At 52.3% G+C, this 16994-nt stretch overlaps 1 protein-coding gene across 1 annotated transcript in view; it reads right to left on the minus strand.

Moving 5' to 3' along the window:
• The window catches only part of RIN3 (Ras and Rab interactor 3), a 111885-nt gene that overhangs the window by 7011 nt on the left and 87880 nt on the right, over positions 1-16994 (minus strand). Inside the window, exon 8 of the mRNA XM_081097362.1 lies at positions 3277-3408. Within this exon, the coding sequence (XP_080953488.1) occupies positions 3277-3408 (132 nt within the window). The remainder of the gene's footprint in view (positions 1-3276; positions 3409-16994) is intronic.

Below are 16994 nucleotides of genomic sequence, written 5' to 3' on the forward strand. Positions count from 1 at the left end.
CGCTCGGGGGCTTTGGCGATGGAGTACCCTGGGCACCACCGCCCAGCTAGGACGTGAGGGTGAAGCCAGGGAAATACAGTGTCTGTTCCTCGTCCTTGGGCCCAGATACTTCCAGATGGGGATGACAGCTGGCAGACTTGAAGGGTGGGAGCCCCTGCCCAAGCTGGGGATCCCCAAGTCATCTCATAACAGGAGGCTAATAGCTGTTGAAGCCTGTCCTGGGTGCTGCGACCTCCCGCCCTGGCTATAGGCCTAGGAACACGGATGCAGGGAGGCACCCATGCCAGCCATCCCACCTCCTGCTGTGTGCAGCATGGTGTGACATTGTCCTCTGGCCCCCACGGGCAGGGTCTGACGCTGCTGCTGTGTGTGTGTGGGGGGGGGGGGAGGGGGGCTGCTGGGAGGGGCAAGTGTAGCAGCCTGGCTAGGTCTGTCCCACTTAATTTTATTCCAGCAAACACCCCGTGGATTCCTTCGAAATCCCCTCACAGGGCCAGAAGTGGGGTGAGGGTCTCTGGCTACTTAATTCTGAAAGAGGGCAGGCTGCAGGGGATTGAGGCAGCCTTGGGTCAGAAACTATAAAGCATTTAAGGCCTTTCTGTATTTATTCGTACTTTCGTTTTTCTCAGGAACACACTGTCGCCCATAACAGACCAGTGTTCCTGCCTGAAGGATATCACCTTTTCCACCGGAACCCTGTAAGCTTCAGGAACGGGAAGAAGGACCCAAAAGGCCATGGCAGGATGGGGGTGGGGGTGCAGGTCCATAAGGAGAGAGTAGTTGGGCCAAGGATGTCCCTGTCCTGTCCCTGCTCAGCCCCTGTGCCTGGCTTGGAGCCCCATTTAGGAGTCCTGGTGGCCAGGGCGGGCTGGTCACTGCCGGAGAGTGAGCCAGTGCTGAGACCACCCACAGAGCCTCTCAGCCTCACACCATCCTTTGTCTCCAAGACTCGGTAACAGCCCTGTGGGTTTGGGGGTCAATCCTTTCACAGGGTTTGTAAATGATTTGTTCCCAGGAAGATGAGCAACATATCCTCACTGTGGAAAATTTGGAAAACAGAAAAAAATTAATGAGAAGATTCTCTGTGCTCAGCAACTCCCTTGTTCATCTGAGCCCTGTCCTGCCCGACCATCCTATCCCACCAGCCTTCTTCCTGTCTTCTCAACATCCACTAGATGTGACAGAACAGAAAAAGGCATTCATGCATTTTCATGAGACTATCAGTCTCACCAGTCTTGCTTGCACTGCAACCCAAGTGCCTGGCAGGGGCCCTAAGCACACAGTAAGGGCTCATTGAGCAGCTGCTATCAGCGGTTCTCAACCTGTGGGTCACGACCCCTGAAAATACATTCTGCATATCAGATATTTACATTACAATTCATAACAGTAGCAAAATTACAGTTATGAAGTAGCAATGAAAATAATTTTATGGTTGGGGGTCATCACAACATGAGGAACTGTATTAAAGGGTCGCGGCATTAGGAAGGTTGAGAACCACTGTTAGATGAACAGATGAATGGGTGGATGGATGGATGGATGGATGGGGAGATGGGTGGGTAGGTATCTGGGTAGATAGATAGAAGGGTGGGTAGATGGATAAATGGGTCGATGGATGGACAGGTGGGTGGATGGGTGTGTGCATGGATAGATGGGAGAGTAGATGGGTGAGTGGGTGGATAGATGGGTGGATGGATGTGTGGGTAAATGGGTAGGTAGTTATCTAGGCAGATAGATGGATGGGTGGGTAGAAGGATAGATGGGTTGATGGATGGATAGATGGGTGGATGGATGGGGGGATGGATGGATGGGTGGGTGGATGGGTGAGTGGATGGATAGATGGGTGGGTGGATGGGTGGTGGATGGATAGATGGGTGGGTGGATGGGGGTGGGTGGATAGATGGGTGGGTGGATGGGTGAGTGGGTGGATAGGTGGGTGGGTGGATGGGTGAGTGGTGGATAGATGGGTGGGTGGATGGGTGGATGGATGTACTGGGTGGCTGATAATCACTGCTGAAGAGGCCTGGCTTCTACTGAATTCCTACACCCTCTGGGAGACAGGTCATTCCAACTGCAGGGAAGTTTTAACTATGGAGGAGAGAAAAACAGATCTAGTGGTCCCAGGGCACAAACCAAAGGCACATGTGACAGTAAACGTCATGCTTTCCACGCTCCTCTGACCTTCCAAGAAATCACAGAAGCTGTAGCTCAGAGACCCGTGGTTGCTAAAAAGGCAAACAGATGCAAAGAGGGTCGGTTTAGCATAAAACCACAAAGCCCAAAGGGGCCACTTGGGGCCTGAGAGCCTTGTTTCACCCTTCGAGGCGGATGTCTTAGAGGACAATTCGGGGTCCCTCAGAGCTGCTACCTGGGCAGGCTGCACCTCTGGGATTCTTGGTGGAGGCGTGGCTGAGGCTGAGTGGGCGGGAGGAATGGGAGGGAAGGAAGAAAGGGGAAGGAAAACTTAGGGGGGTGGAGCAGACCACAGCCCTGCCATTTACTCAGAGCCTTAACCTCCGCCCACTGAGGACCTGGCCCAGGGCTGGCTGAGCAGGGGGCTGAGAGCCCACAGGGCCACCCCAGCCTGAGAAATGACCATCGTTCCCCGCTCAGAAGCCCCATGGACACTGCAGCCTTCTCTTTTACACTAGCAACTGCTGTTCCCCCTTCTATTTTCTTGTTAATCCTTGCCAGAGGGTATTTTTTCCATTGATCTTTAGAAAGTGGAAGGGAGGGGTAGAGAAACATCCATGTGAGAGAAACTCATTGATTGGTTGCCTCCCGCATGTGCCTGGACCAGGGCCGGGGATCGAGCCTGCAACTGAGGTATGTGCCCTTCATCAAAATCAAACCCGAGACCCTTCAGTCTTTGGGCTGACGCTCTAACCATTGAGCAAAACCAGCTAGGGCCGTTCCCCATTCTTTATCTGGCTGGTTCCTATTCAATCTCCCATGCTCCGCTCAGGTGTGACCTCCTCCAGGAAGCCTTCTCTGACTGCACAGCCTGAGTAAACAAGCTCCCATACCCTCTAGGCTTCTCACCATTTCAGCATATGTCAAGCAGCAGTGACATGGTCCCTTGACTGGCCCAGTTCCCCTGCTAGTCTGTGAGCTCCACCAGCACAGGGTCTGTGTCGGGCTCTGTGCGGTGTCCCCAAAGCTCAGTGGAGTCTGACATCTAGGAGGTGCTCACTGGACTGCCCAGTGTACCCCCCCAGAGCTGGGTTGGGGGTGTGCAATAGGCCCCTGGGGCCCAGGGACTGCCCAAGAGTGACTCACCCTCCCCCAGCTGCAGGGCGGGGTCCATGAGCTCCATCATGTACTCCACGTTGAGAAGCATCTCCGTGAGGTTGCTGCGGGCCAGCACGTACATGAGCACGGGCAGGAAGTCGTCTGCCCCATAGGGCTTCCCTGGGAGGAGGAAGGAGGCAGAAGGCGGTGAGTGAGAGGTTCTCCCTGTGAGCGGCCCCCTGCCCAGGGGAAGGGGCCAGTGGTTTTCTGGGTAGCGGGTGGTCACTGCTGGAAGAGGAACCTTCCCGCTTTCTTATGACTCTCAGGACGGGGCGACCCTGGAATCAGACTTCAGGGGGTGGCCTGTGACACAGTCCGGGCTTGGGAAGAAGGAACTGAGAAAGGTGCCCTCCGCCGGGGTGGGCAAGACCCAGGCCCTTCCTCTTTCCGGCTGTTCCCCTCAATGCCACTTGCTGCCTGACTGGCAGTCAAGTTCACACCACGCGTCTCCACGGGCCCACCCAGAAGCACCTGCCTGTCTGACGTTGATGTCTTCTGGGAAGGCTCCCTGCCCCCCATCCCCCTTTTAAGTATTTTTAAAAATTCTTTATTGTTGAAAGTATTACAGATGTCTCCTTTCCCCCCTATTGACCTCTCCCCAGTCGTTCCCACCCCCAGCACACGCCCTCACCCCCCTACTGTCTGTGTCCATGGGTTATGCTTATATGCATGCTTACAAGTCCTTTGGTTGATCTCTTACCCTCTCCCTGTCTCATCCCCCCACCCCCTGCCTTCCCTCTGAAACCACACATCTCCCTCCATCTGCAAACAGAAAGCCCTCCCTCAGTCAATGCTATCAGGGAGCAATTCCACCATTCCACATTCATTCCTTGGGCTGAAGTGGCGCCCTTTGCAGAGGGTTTCCTTTAAAATGTACACGCCTCCAAAAGGGACAACTTCTCCCTGCTGCTTATGCGGGAGATGTTCACAGGGCGCCAGCCTCTCCGCAGGAACAGAGGCCTTGGGGAAGAGAAGCGGCTGGAAGGGGGGCCTTCCCAGTTGGGCTCTGAAGACTGACCATAAGGCAACACAAAAATCAGAGGTGGGACCCGGAGGGCAAGGATTCCTCCTGGAGGTCCCCGTTGGTCTCTTAGCCTGAATACAGGTGCCCTGGGGACCAGGACCACTTGGCGGGGCAGCTTTGCACAGTGAGGAACGGCCACTGGGCTCCCCAATTCCCTTCTCGCCTCCTCTCACTAAAGGGCTCGGACAAAGGTCTCCAGACTCAGCTAGAGCTAGCAGGCCTGGGCATGGCCCCAGAGGATCATCCAGGGCTGCTGCCCGCTGTGTCTTGGGGAAAATGAATAATCAGTTCAAATACACACCAGGCAATCTACAGTTCTCTCAAAAAGGTAGTTCTACTTGGCATGTTTTACCAAGGTTTAGGTGACCATCAGGAAATACATGATAAAACAGTAAAAATCTACAATAGAAATGTAAACATCAGGACAAACATAGATTATAAGAGAAATTGTGCATCAGAGGAAAAAGCAAAGACACGCATAAGCAAGAAGTCACACAACTGCTCCTTTGGAGCCACCAATCTGGCTTTTGAGTTTCCTGGTGGCCAAAGTGAAAAGGGAAACACAATCAGCTACATTCTTCTCAGTGTCCCTGAGAAAATACACCTGTTTCTTGGGGGGTGGGGGGTGGCGGTTAGGGGGGCAGGGAAACCAAGTTATTTTTCTAAGCCTGAGGACAAAAATGAAATGTTCACATGTGGCTTCATTTAGGGCAGTGGTTTTCAACCTTCCTAATGCCGTGACCCGTTAATACAGTTCCTCATGTTGTGGTGACCCCCAACCATAAAATTATTTTCGTTGCTACTCACAACTGTAATTTTGCTACTGTTATGAATCATAATGTAAATATCTGATATGCAGGATGTATTGTCATTGTTACAAGTTGAACATAATTAAAGCATCGTGATTAATCACAAAAACAATATGTAATTATATATGTGTTTTCCGATGGTCTTAGGCGACCCCTGTGAAAGGGTCGTTCGACCCCCAAAGGGTGGCGACCCACAGGTTGAGAACTTCTGATTTAGGGGGACATGGTTGTGGGTTCCCATAGCACATGTGAGGACAGGTTTCAATTAGTGATTCATTTCGTTGCCTCAAGGCAAGCACCTCCAGGGAGGAAAGCAAATTTCCCAGTTGACTGTGCGTTCACACATCATTCCTCACAGCAATCACACAGAGTGGGTATTTTGTCCATCTTCCTGAAGAAGAGACTGAGGCTCAGAGAGCTTAAGTGACTCTCCCTTGGCCACACACCTTATGAAGTCGTGAGAGGGACAGTGAGTGGTGTAGAGCCAGGCCTCTGGCCGCAGGCCCAGGTTCAAATCCCAGGTCTCCCATTCAGTAGCTGCAAACCCAGGGACGTTCCTGCCCTCCTCTAACCTGGGCAGAGAGGCTGGAGAATGAGGTGGAGATTTGAGAATTCAGTGAAACCATGTCAGCGGTCAGTGCTTTATTGGGTCATAGTGGGGCCTGTGGTAACAGGAACATGTGTGCTCCTACAGCTACTTATCAAAATATCCCCTCGTATTTTGAACCCAAGTGGAAGAAGTTAACGAAAAAACACGACTGCATATCAAACCCTGGTTAAACATCTGCTTGCATGCCATTGTCAGCCCCCACAAACTCATACGAGCCCAGGAAGTCACCAGCTGATTGGAAATGTGTGTTCCTGTTGTACAGTCACACAGGGCCACAAAACAGACAACACCCTGCCTTTGCTTAAAAAGGTTGATGTTTTTGTTCATCGCAGATTTTTGTGCACTAATTTTTATTTTTTTAAAGACTGAATTAAACGATTAGTCATCTTACCTTTTGACCCAGTAATTCCACTGCCAGTTACACACCCGAGAGAAATGTTCACACACAGACTTGTACACACACGGTCATAACAACATCATTCATAAAAGCCCAAAGGCAGAAAACAGCAAAAATATGTATCGGCGGGTAAGCGAACAGACAAAATGTGGTCGATCCAGACAATGGGACACCCGCTGGCCATAAAAAGAACACACTATGGGTACATGCTCCGACACGGATGAACCTTGAAATCATTATGCTTCGCGAAAGGAGGAATCCCCGAAGACCACATGTTGCACGTATTTGTATGATTCCATTCATATGAAATGTCCAGGATCAGCAAATCCAGGGAGACAGAAGCGGACTAGTGGTTGCCAGGCACTGGGGGGAGGAGGAGATGGGGAGTGACTGCTAATGGGTACGGAGTTTCTTTCGAAAAAAGACAGGAGCTCAGTGTTGAATATCCCAGCCCCTCTGGGGATCGCACCCCGAGAAGCACGAACCAGCGCTGCCTCAGTGGGCTCTGCGTGGACACGGGTGTCTCCGTAGTTCCACTCATCCTGGTTTGCTTTCCACAGAAAGGTGTGCCTGTGGCCTGCCTTCCTGGCCACACTCCGTTTTTACATCTGCAACATGGGGCCAGCCACACGGCCCTGATGGTCCTTCAGGTTTTCAAGAGGACAAAATGAGGACAATAATACGGACGTGATTTGCAACCCGTAAAGTGCCATGGAACGGTGAGCTCTTACCGACACCCATGTTTCGTTTTCTCGGGTGGCCCGTTTTCCTGCCTGTAAAATGAACAGGCTGAAGGGGCTGGTAACACAGCACTGACCAGCAGAGGCAGGCAGATCACAGCGAGTCCCAGCACACCGCTACCTAGCTGTGCGACCTTGGGCTCATGGCTTCATGTCTCTGAGCCTGCGTTTCCAGTCACCGGTGAACTGACACAGAGGACATGATATCCCAGGGGGTTTTGGTGAGAATCCCATGGGCGCTTTCCACGGAGGGCTCCCACCAAGCTCCCTCGGAAGCACCCGCTAAAGACCATTCGCGATGCAGCTCGGTGCAGCGAGGCTCTCTGAAGATTGGTTCCAAGGCTCCTGTGCCCTCCCGGCGCAGAATCGGCCTGGGCGGGAGAAAGCCTTCCCATAAACCTCTAGGAGCCGGGACACGACCGATCGGTTCCCAGGGAAAGGCTGTTTTGTGCCGGAGGTTGTTTTCATGGCGATAATGGAATGATGAGAATCCCGGCATCCAGGAGACTTGTTTCCTGTTTGAGTTATGAGTTAGGAACAAGGGGAGTCAGGCAGCAGGAATGGGAGGCAAAGCCTGCCTGTGCCTTGGAATTCACTGGCGCTCACGTGTGGATTTGGGCTGACGGAATTTCTACTCCGGCTCCAAGAACATCGTCTTCTGGGGTGTTCTATGAATAACGCACCGCGGGATACAGTCAGGCACGCCATTTGCTTTCGAGCCGTGGTTCTCCAGCAGGGGGACTTACCCCTGAGGGGCCGTGTGGCAATATCTGGAGTCGCTTTTTTGGTTGTCACCACTAGAGTGATGGTCCCCCTGGCATCGAGGCCAGGGATGCTGCTACATATCTTACGGTGCAAGGACAGCCCCCCGCCATACAGAATTACTCAGCCCCCAACTGCCTCTAGTGCCAAGATGGGAAACCCTGCTGGAGGGACAGTGACTTTTAGCCAAAAGGTGGTCCAGCTTGGGCCCAGGTTTGAGGACTTAGAGATGGGAGTGGGGGGTGGAGGGGAGGAAGCTCTGTGCTCCGTGGGATTGGAGAGTCCTTTGCCCCTTTCTCTTTCTTCTCTTCTTGAGAATCTTGGCTGACCCGGTGCATCAGAGGCGGGCTTTGGGGCGCATCTCCGATTCCCACCATGGTGTATTCAGCCACCCGCTGCAGGGGACTCCTGCATCTGTCCCTCCACCTACCCATGAGCAGCTCTCTGTTGCCCCAGTACACAGAGCATGGCACAGTGCTGGGCATGGCACGGTGCTGGAGGAATGAATGGGTGAATGAGTGAATGGGTGATGGATGACTGCTGAGTTCTCAGCAAGGCCTCAGAGCTGGTGCCTTGGCACCAACTCAGATAAGCCTTTACAGAGACTCCATGAGTCCTTCCCCATCGGGGGCCAAGCCAGGGTGTGCATCATCTCTTCCTGGAAACCAGCCCTTACTGAGGCCTCCCGTTTCCATCAAGGAACCCACTCCCCTCCACCCCCCAAGTGCTGAGATGCAAGGCTGGGGAGTCCCCCTTTTCTTCTGGGGCCCTCTCTCCCCTGTGGCCAGCCAGACCAGAGCCCAGGTGTCTTCCTCCTGACTGCCTCCTGTGTCATCCTTTGCTTTCCCCAGCCCCACTCTCTAAGCCTGCCCCCCAGCAGGCTCTCTGTCCTGTGATCTACTCTGTCTACCAGCTCATCTCGAGTTACAGCTCCGATCATGCTACGTCTCTTCACAAGAACCACCAATGGCTCCCCACTGCTTAGGGAATCAAGTCCAGATCTCTTACCCTGACGTTCAAGGCCTTCTGCAATCGGCCCCCAGACACCCGTCCCACGTGACTGACCCTCCTCTGCTCCAGCCACATGGCCTAGTCGATGGCCTCAGAGCAAGTCACCTGCATTCCTGCTTTGGTTTTCGCCACTCACCCACCTGGCAAGCCCTCCCCTTTCCTCCCAAAGGCCGTGCCTCCGTCTCCCACACAGCACCAACATTTGTGCGCGCCTTTGAAGACGCGATGCGTATTTTACAAACTCATTATACCAGTGAACCCCTAAACCAACTCTGAGCTGTGTTAGAGTCATTATGCCGACTTCACAGATGAGGAAAGTGAGTCCCAGAGAAGTTAACCTTCCGGTCTAAGGTCACATGGCTAGGAGGTGGTGAACCAAGACTTGAATCTAGCTTTATTACACGCACAATCCCATGTTCCTGCTACGTCAACACTCTTGCTTCAAGTTCCGCCTCCTCCACGAAGCCCTCCTGGACTGCCCCAGCTCCCGGCGCTTACTCTACACTCTGCTTTGCAACTTCCGACTCAGAACGACATTCCGCCTCCATCACCCTCCACCTAGCACTCCACTTCATTGAATTATGGGCCATTCTCTGACCTCCACAGGCACTTTTACGCCTCTGTGCCTTCACATGCACCCTTCCCTGTGCCCGGGGCACCCTTCCTACCCTTCCCTTACTGATTTCTCGTCCCCTCCCACACCCTCAAGCACAGCTGGATGGCTCCCGCTCCCAAGTTGCTTAACCACTCTGAGCCTCTGCCTCAGCATCCAGTCACTACCACAGAGCCTGGGCCATAGGACCCGGGCAGCGGGCTGAACTGAGGGCCGCGTGTGTTCACACGGGTCACTCCTCTGTCCTGCCCAGGGCTGGGGCCATGGTCAAAGATACTGGGATCTGCTATGGGCCTTAGACAGGGGTGTGCTGGGAAATGCTTCACGGCTGGTTCTCTGAAGAAAAAAGAGTTCGGATTTGTAGAGTTTACCAATTTCCACGGCGTAAATATCTCCACAGTGCTCCATTTCAGCTTCTACCCACATGGACGAGGAGAGCACAGAGACGTACACAAGTAGCTCTCCTGGGCTGGCACGAGCTCACTTAACACATCACGGTCCTGGGTCCATCAAGTCCGACCTCACTGTGAGGAAACTGAGGCTCAGAGATGCGAGACATTTGCTCCAAGCCCCACAGCTGGCCAGAGGTGGAGCTGGGCCTAGAATCTGGCTGTGAGCGTGAGGAACGGCCCCATGGGCTCTGGGCCCTGAGAGCTGTTTGGAGACAAACACAAGCTTCAAGCAACCTTTACAGGCACCAGCTCCCGCTGATCTCCCAGGGGTGGTCACGGCTGCTCTCTCCTTCCGGTGAGGCCAGGAGCCCAGGCCCAGCCTCAGCCCTGTGCGCGGTGGGGCCCCAGGCAGCGCCCTGGGATGCCGAGGCACAGATGCAAAACGCCCTCCTGTGATGGGAATCCGTCTTTCATGAATCAGATACCTCGCCCCTCTAACTGCGCCTCCGGAAGCCCCGCTGGGCTGCAGCCTGCATTTCCCAGTGATGTCTGCTTCCCACCTGTAGGTATGGGGGGAGCCGATCACATTTCAAAGAGCTGGTTCGAGCCTTGTGGTGTTTCAGTGGCTGGGAGACGTCAGAGGAGGAGAGTGTGATGACAACGGGCTGAAGCCTGCTCACCTGGCTCACGCACACGGAGGCACACCGGTTAACGGGCCCCCAGCTCTGCCACTTAACTAGCTGAGCCATCAGTTTTCTCATCTGAAAAATGGGCATACTAATAAAACTCACGCCGTCTGTTACTCGGGCCCTGGTGAGCATCAGATGAGTGGCTGGATTGAAAAGAAGGATTTCTCCTCTAGGAAGCATTATCTGAAAGAAGAGTTGGCAATTGTGTGTGTGTGTGTTTGCTGTAAAGGGTCAGATAGTAAGTATTTTAGTTCCACGGGCCACGTGGTTTCTACCCTGACTCTTCAGCTCAGCCATTGTAACCAACGCAGCCGCAGACACTGCGTAAACGAGTGGATGTGACCGTTCCAGGTGGCGGGCCAGAGCGGGCCTGCGGGCCGTAGTGTGCAGACCCCCGATCGAGAGGAAGGGTCTGCCGTCTTATAACTGCCTGCCCCCCAATTTGTTGACTGGCCTCTGACTGATGCGACCATCCTGGGGCAGCACAAGAAGAGTCTTGTGCTGGGACCCGCTTTGGCCCTGACCTCCTCCACGGTTCCCCCTTACAGCCGCGTCCTTTCTCTAGGAAGTCTTGCCAAAGACCCCGCACCCACCAACTAGGTCAAGCACGTCAAACTCAGGGCCAGTGGGCCGCATGCCTCGGAAATAAACGGGATGAATGAAAAAACAAATATTATACACTGATATTTGTGTTAATGAATCAGAGAGGCCCTTACCCCCACCCCGACCTCCCACCCCAGGCAGCAAACTCCTTCAGCACTGCCCGAACCCCTCCTGGTTTCCCCAGGTAGCGTGTTCCAGCATCCGAGGATGTGTTTGGTGTTTGTTTTCTTGTTGCGCACCTGCCTCTCCCCACTTGAATGGAAGGTCTGTGCGGGCAGGGACTTTCTGGTGCTTACTGTTGATACGAAACGCCTCGCCAGTGCCTGTAGTAGGTGTTGAATAAGTATATTTGATACATGAATGAATCGCGTTTATCTCTCTGCATGGATGTCGTTTGTTTGGTGCTGTTTTTCTGCCTGAATTGTGACCATCCTAAAGACAGGGACTGTTTTTCTGTCAATATCTGTATCATCCACGCATGTCTGTTAAGCTGCTGGATAAATGGACCTACTAGTATTTGATAGAAACGTAGGCTGGCAGGAAGCAGACAGCCTCTAGAGCAGGAGGCTGTACCGTTACTCGGGCAGCGGGAGCCTTCTGTTAGGGGTGTTTTATACAGACGGTGGCTCCTCTGGCTGACTGACTGAGATGGGAAGCTGTCCCTCACCCCCACGGAGCCCCCGAAGCTGTCCTGTCCGGCTGTTTGCACTGCGTGCAGGTGCGGCTTCGGTCTCAGTTCTGCTTTGAGCAACGCCACATCCCCGAAGAAATCACTCCAGCTCCCTGGGTTCCTCTTTGGAGAGCTCAGCCCGCAAGCCAGCCAGCCGAGTAGGTGTGGGCTCAGAGACCTGAAGCCAAAAGTCCCCGCCTGCCTGGGAGGCCCTGAGGCCGCCCATGACGTGGGCCCATCTCCTCTGAGGTCACCTCTGACCCCGGACACCCTGGACAGGTAGGAGAATGCAGCAGCTCAGCACAGCATCTGGTCCAAGTTCTAGGTCTGCCACTCACCTGCCCAGGCAGGACCCTGAGCATGCTGCCTCAGCTCACTGAGCCTCAGTTTCCTCGGCTCTAAAATGGGGAGAGCAAGAGTGTCCACACCTTGTGGGTGGTTGTGAGGGTTCAATGAGACAGGTGGGAAGTGATTAACCTGCTGGGTTACTGGCATGTGAGGAATGTCAGACATGGTTATTAGGCAAGACAGGAGGGTAACATGTCTAATAATAAAAGGGTATTTTGCTAATTAGACCAGACGTCCTTCCAGATGTCCTTCCTGACAAAGCCGGGGCCAGAGGGAAGCCAGCCTGGGTCCCAGGTGTCTGCGGGCAGCCAGAGGAGGGAAGCCTGGGTCCTGGGTGCCGGAGGGAAGCCGGTGCCGGCAGCCGGGGGAAGGAAAGCCTATTCTTGCACGAATTTCCGTGCATGAGGCCTCTAGTGTCTAATAATCCTCAGAACATGACATCTTAGAGCAGTGGTTCTCAACCTTCTGGCCCTTTAAATACAGTTCCTCATGTTGTGACCCAACCACAAAATTATTTTCGTTGCTACTTCATAACTGTAATGTTGCTACTGTTATGAATCGTCATGTAAATATCTGATATGCAGGATGGTCTTAGGTGACCCCTGTGAAAGGGTCATTCGACCGCCAAAGGGGTCGCGACCCACAGGTTGAGAACCGCTGTCTTAGAGGGTCTGAACCCCACTTCTGTTGTGGGGTGTAAAAGCAAGCTTGTGCTTCACTACCAGGCCTGTGCGTCTCTCTCTCCTGGATGTCAATGCCCAGGGGCACTTAGAAAGCCTCCCTGGGTCTGGCTCCTGAGTGACTCTATGGAGCAGAGCCCATGCCCCCGCCCCCAACCATCCTCCATTCGACTGGACTTCATGACTGAGAAATAAACTTCCCTCAAGGTAGAGATTGCAAGGTTTTTCTGTTACAGCCACAAGTGTCTCCTTAACTACTTACCTATCTAGCTCCCTATCTGTATCTATTTCTAAAACACCACCAAGAAATCCATCAAAATACTCATCTTTTTTCCTACAACAAACATGAGTGACTTTTGTCATCAGAAATCAGTTTCGATTTTTTTCAACACAGATTTAAAAACAACCGCATCCTGACCTCTCTCCGTCCTCTCCACCCCAGTCAATGTCACAGGCTGTCATGTCATGCTCTTAGGGCAGTGATGGCGAACCTTTTGAGCTCGGCGTGTCAGCATTTTGAAAAACCCTAACTTAACTCTGGTGCCGTGTCACATATAGAAATTTTTTGATATTTGCAACCATAGTAAAACAAAGATTTATATTTTTGATATTTATTTTATATATTTAAATGCCATTTAACAAAGAAAAATCAACCAAAAAAATGAGTTCGCGTGTCACCTCTGACACGTGTGTCATAGGTTTGCCATCACTGTCTTAGGGTCTCCATCGATGTTCCTTCCCCCTCCCAACCCCCAGCCTCTGCCCCACTCTAAAGAGTTGCAGATTCTGAGCTCCCTGTGTGGTCTCTGCCAGGGAAGTGGAGGGCAAAGGGCCCGAGGGACTTTGGGACTCCAAGACCACCCCTTGGGCCCCCGTAGTAAACCACCTGGCTGTTGGGTACCCTGTCCCCCAGGGTCAGAAGCCGGGTTCCATTCCCTGAAGTCTAGGGTGTTGAGACAGACTGCTGAAGGGACAGAAGAAGGCAGCCGGCTTTCACTGCCCTCTGGGATATTGCCTGCCCTTTATCTATGTTAGAAGAAGGTTCTTTGTATTCTTTTCTAAAGAATCCCACAGCCCTGGCCAGTGTTGCTAACTGGTTAGAGCACTGGACCACGCACCAAAGGCTCATGGGTTTGATTCACGGTCAAGGGCATGTACCTGGGTTGCAGGTTAGCTCCCTGCCCCTGGTGAGTACTTTTCCCTATTCTTGGAACAGTACTTAGGGGTAAAGAGCCAATATGTATGTGACTTACTCTCTTATGATTCAGAAAAAAAATTAAGTATGCTCAGAGATAGCAGGTGGTTCCTAAGCCAGCAGAGGAGGTTGCACAGAAGGAAAAGATATCCCAGATGTAGATTCTCTGATCATTGAGCACATCCAGGTCTCTCTCACATGGATATTTCTCTCGTTCTCTCTTTCCCTTTCCCTCCCTCCCTTCCACTCTCTGAAAAGCACTGGAAAAGATATCCTCTAATGAGGATTAGCAACAACAACAAAAAAAAAAAAAAGAAAAGAAAGAAAAGAATCCCACACTTGTAAACACTGCATTCCTCCTACCTTTCTCCCCCTCCCATCTTAGAGAGGAGTTCTTTGGCTTGAATCTTTGCCTCCCGAATAGCAGGCCAGCTATCTGGTCTTAGACACTGAAGAGGTGGGAATCACTTCTTTGTCAAATTAACGGGTACATGATTCTAGAAGTCCCAACTGTTCTCACTGAGTCACGTGACACCCACAAGAAGCTGGGCTGCTCCTGGCTGAGGATGGAGGCCATGTTTATCCAGAGCCTGTATGTCCTTGAACTACCCCCTCTGCCTGACTCGGGCCCCTCACTTGCTGCAATGGTGGAGGAAGCTCTTGGTCAGGAATCAGGAACCTTGAAATCTGTTCCTAGGCTGGCTGCTCAGCATAGCAATAAAAGCACACGTGTTTCAGAGTGAGAACATGCTCGGTTTGAATCCTGGTCCATCTGTATCCTGGGCATAAATACCAACTATGTTTCTAGAAAAGATGGCCTAGCCAGTGACCTCAGGCCTTGTGCTGGCGGGAAGCACAGGAAACTTAGTTGGAGAGTTTGTAAGGAGGAAATTCCGACTTAGGGAATTTGGCCGAAGGCAGCTACCCCTAATTGTTCCTTGACCTTTCCAAACAAGTCTGTGCACCTGCAGACCCTCGGGTGTTTACCGGAATCTTTATGCTTAATCTTTAGGTGTCCTTGCTTAAAGGAAACTGCAGACACATGTGTCCTCCCAAGATTACTTATCCATCTGATGGTATCTAAAAGATAAACTTTATCCCAAACTGCTGTTATAATAAAAGCCTGAAGAGGCAGGTGAAGGAGGCTATCTGGTTCCTTTAGCCAGGCAGTCCCTTAGTCCTCTCTTTCACAGAAATCGTGTGTCAGAGTAATCATTTATCTGTTGTTCAGGGTCTGCTGGTCAGCCCTGGCATTGTGCCTTCAGGTTTAACCCTCTGCCCACTGTTCCAACAGGTCTCGTCAACAGCCAGGCCCTATATTTATCTTTGTCTCAAGTGGCCATGGCTGGACCACAGATTACTCTGCCAGCTTTTTCCCTGGAGATGGAGGGACTGGGGCAGGGTGGGGTGGGAGGGAGGGTGGGAAGGAAGGGCTGATCGCTCTGAATGTGCCAGGGGTGGAGGCAGGCAGGACTCACGCTGGCATTCTGCCCTCCATGGAGTCGCTGGCCAACAGCTCCAGGGCCTCTATGCAGGGCTGCTGGTGTGGAACCATTTTGGGCAGCCAGGCGCTGGGAGCGTCTGGCGGGAGGGAGGTGTGGATTAGATGCTCGGGGTCAAGGGCCTGGTCCTAAGGTGCTGAATGTCCAAGTCAGGAGAATTAAAGAGTCAGTGGGGGTATGGCTGAAAATGGACAGCCTCTCTCTGGTCACGAGGAAACGTCTGACAAAGACAAAATGGGGAACTTTAATTAAAAAGAAAAACTGGTCTTCCTCTTTCCGAAAGCAGCCCGAGATGACCCCTGAAAATGGTTCGCTCTCCACCTGACCCAGAAAACCCCACGGAATCATGCAAACCAAGAGGCTCAAATCTCTGTGTTCCCTTTAAGAACACCTGTGAAACGGCCCAGGCCAGTGGTCGGCAAACTCATTAGTCAACAGAGCCAAATATCAACAGTACAACGACTGAAATTTCTTTTGAGAGCCAAATTTTTTAAACTTAAACTATAGAGGTAGGTACAATGTTATTAACTTAATTAGGGTGCTCCTAAGGCTTAGGAAGAGCCACACTCAAGGGGCCAAAAAGCCGCATGTGGCTCGCGAGCCGCAGGTTGCCAACCACGGCCCCAGGCCATCGAGGATGTGCATCGCCGAAAAGCCACCATGTATCCGAAGGAGGTCACCTTACAGAAGCAGTGGGTGCCACTCCGTCGTTACCATGGTGGAGCTGGCAGTGTGCCCAGGCCAAGCAGTGGGGCCGGACACAGCATCGGGGCCCCCAAAAGAGAGCTGGATTTTCGCTGCACATGCTTCAGAGTGCGGACTGAGGGGTTTTGATGTAGACTCTCTGGTCTCTGAGCACACCCAGGTGAACAAAGCTCCCAAGATGCAGCACAGAACCTTACAGAGCTCCTGGGCAGGTGAACCCCAACAAGAGCCCTCCCCGGCACATGGAGGTGATCCTACTGCAAAGGGAAGACGGTTCCTGAACCAGCAGAGGAGGCTGCACAGGAGGAAAAACATCCCAGAAGAAACTAAAGAAACGGAAACGTACGGCCCAGGAGTAAATTCAACATAAATACTAAAAAAAGTAAAAAAAAAAAAAAAAAAGGTGGGGGATGGGGAAGGACACTTCTATTCCTTAAAAATACCAATGTCATCCAGGACGAAGAAGGGCTGTGGAGATGCCCCCATGACGAAGACTAAACATGCTGCGCGACCCTGGATGCTGAGCTGGGGGAGGAAATGCTAATGGGGACCTTGGCGGCTCAAGCGCCAACCAGGAATACAGATGGCGGCTCAGCTAAAAATAGTGTCAATGCAAATTTGCAAAGCGGACAACTTCGCTGTGGTTACGTGGGAGAATTTCCCTATTCTTAGAAAAGGACTTAGGGGTAAACAGCCCAGATGTCTGTGACTTACTCTCAGGAGATTCAGAAAGAAAATGAAATGTGCACAGAGATAGCATAAATGACAAAGCAAACGGGACAGTACCCATCCCCAGACGATATGTGGATATTTCCATGGGAATGCACTCTTGTTGACGTTTCTGAAGTCTGACATTATTTCCAAATGAAAGATTTTTAAAAAGCCAAAAGATTTCGCAGCAGAACTGGTTCTTTTGCACAGAATCCCACGTGGAACCCCATGTGTGAAACAGGGAC

The sequence above is a fragment of the Myotis nattereri genome (genome assembly GCF_964212035.1).
Source record: "Myotis nattereri genome assembly, chromosome: 1".
Taxonomy (NCBI): domain Eukaryota; kingdom Metazoa; phylum Chordata; class Mammalia; order Chiroptera; family Vespertilionidae; genus Myotis; species Myotis nattereri.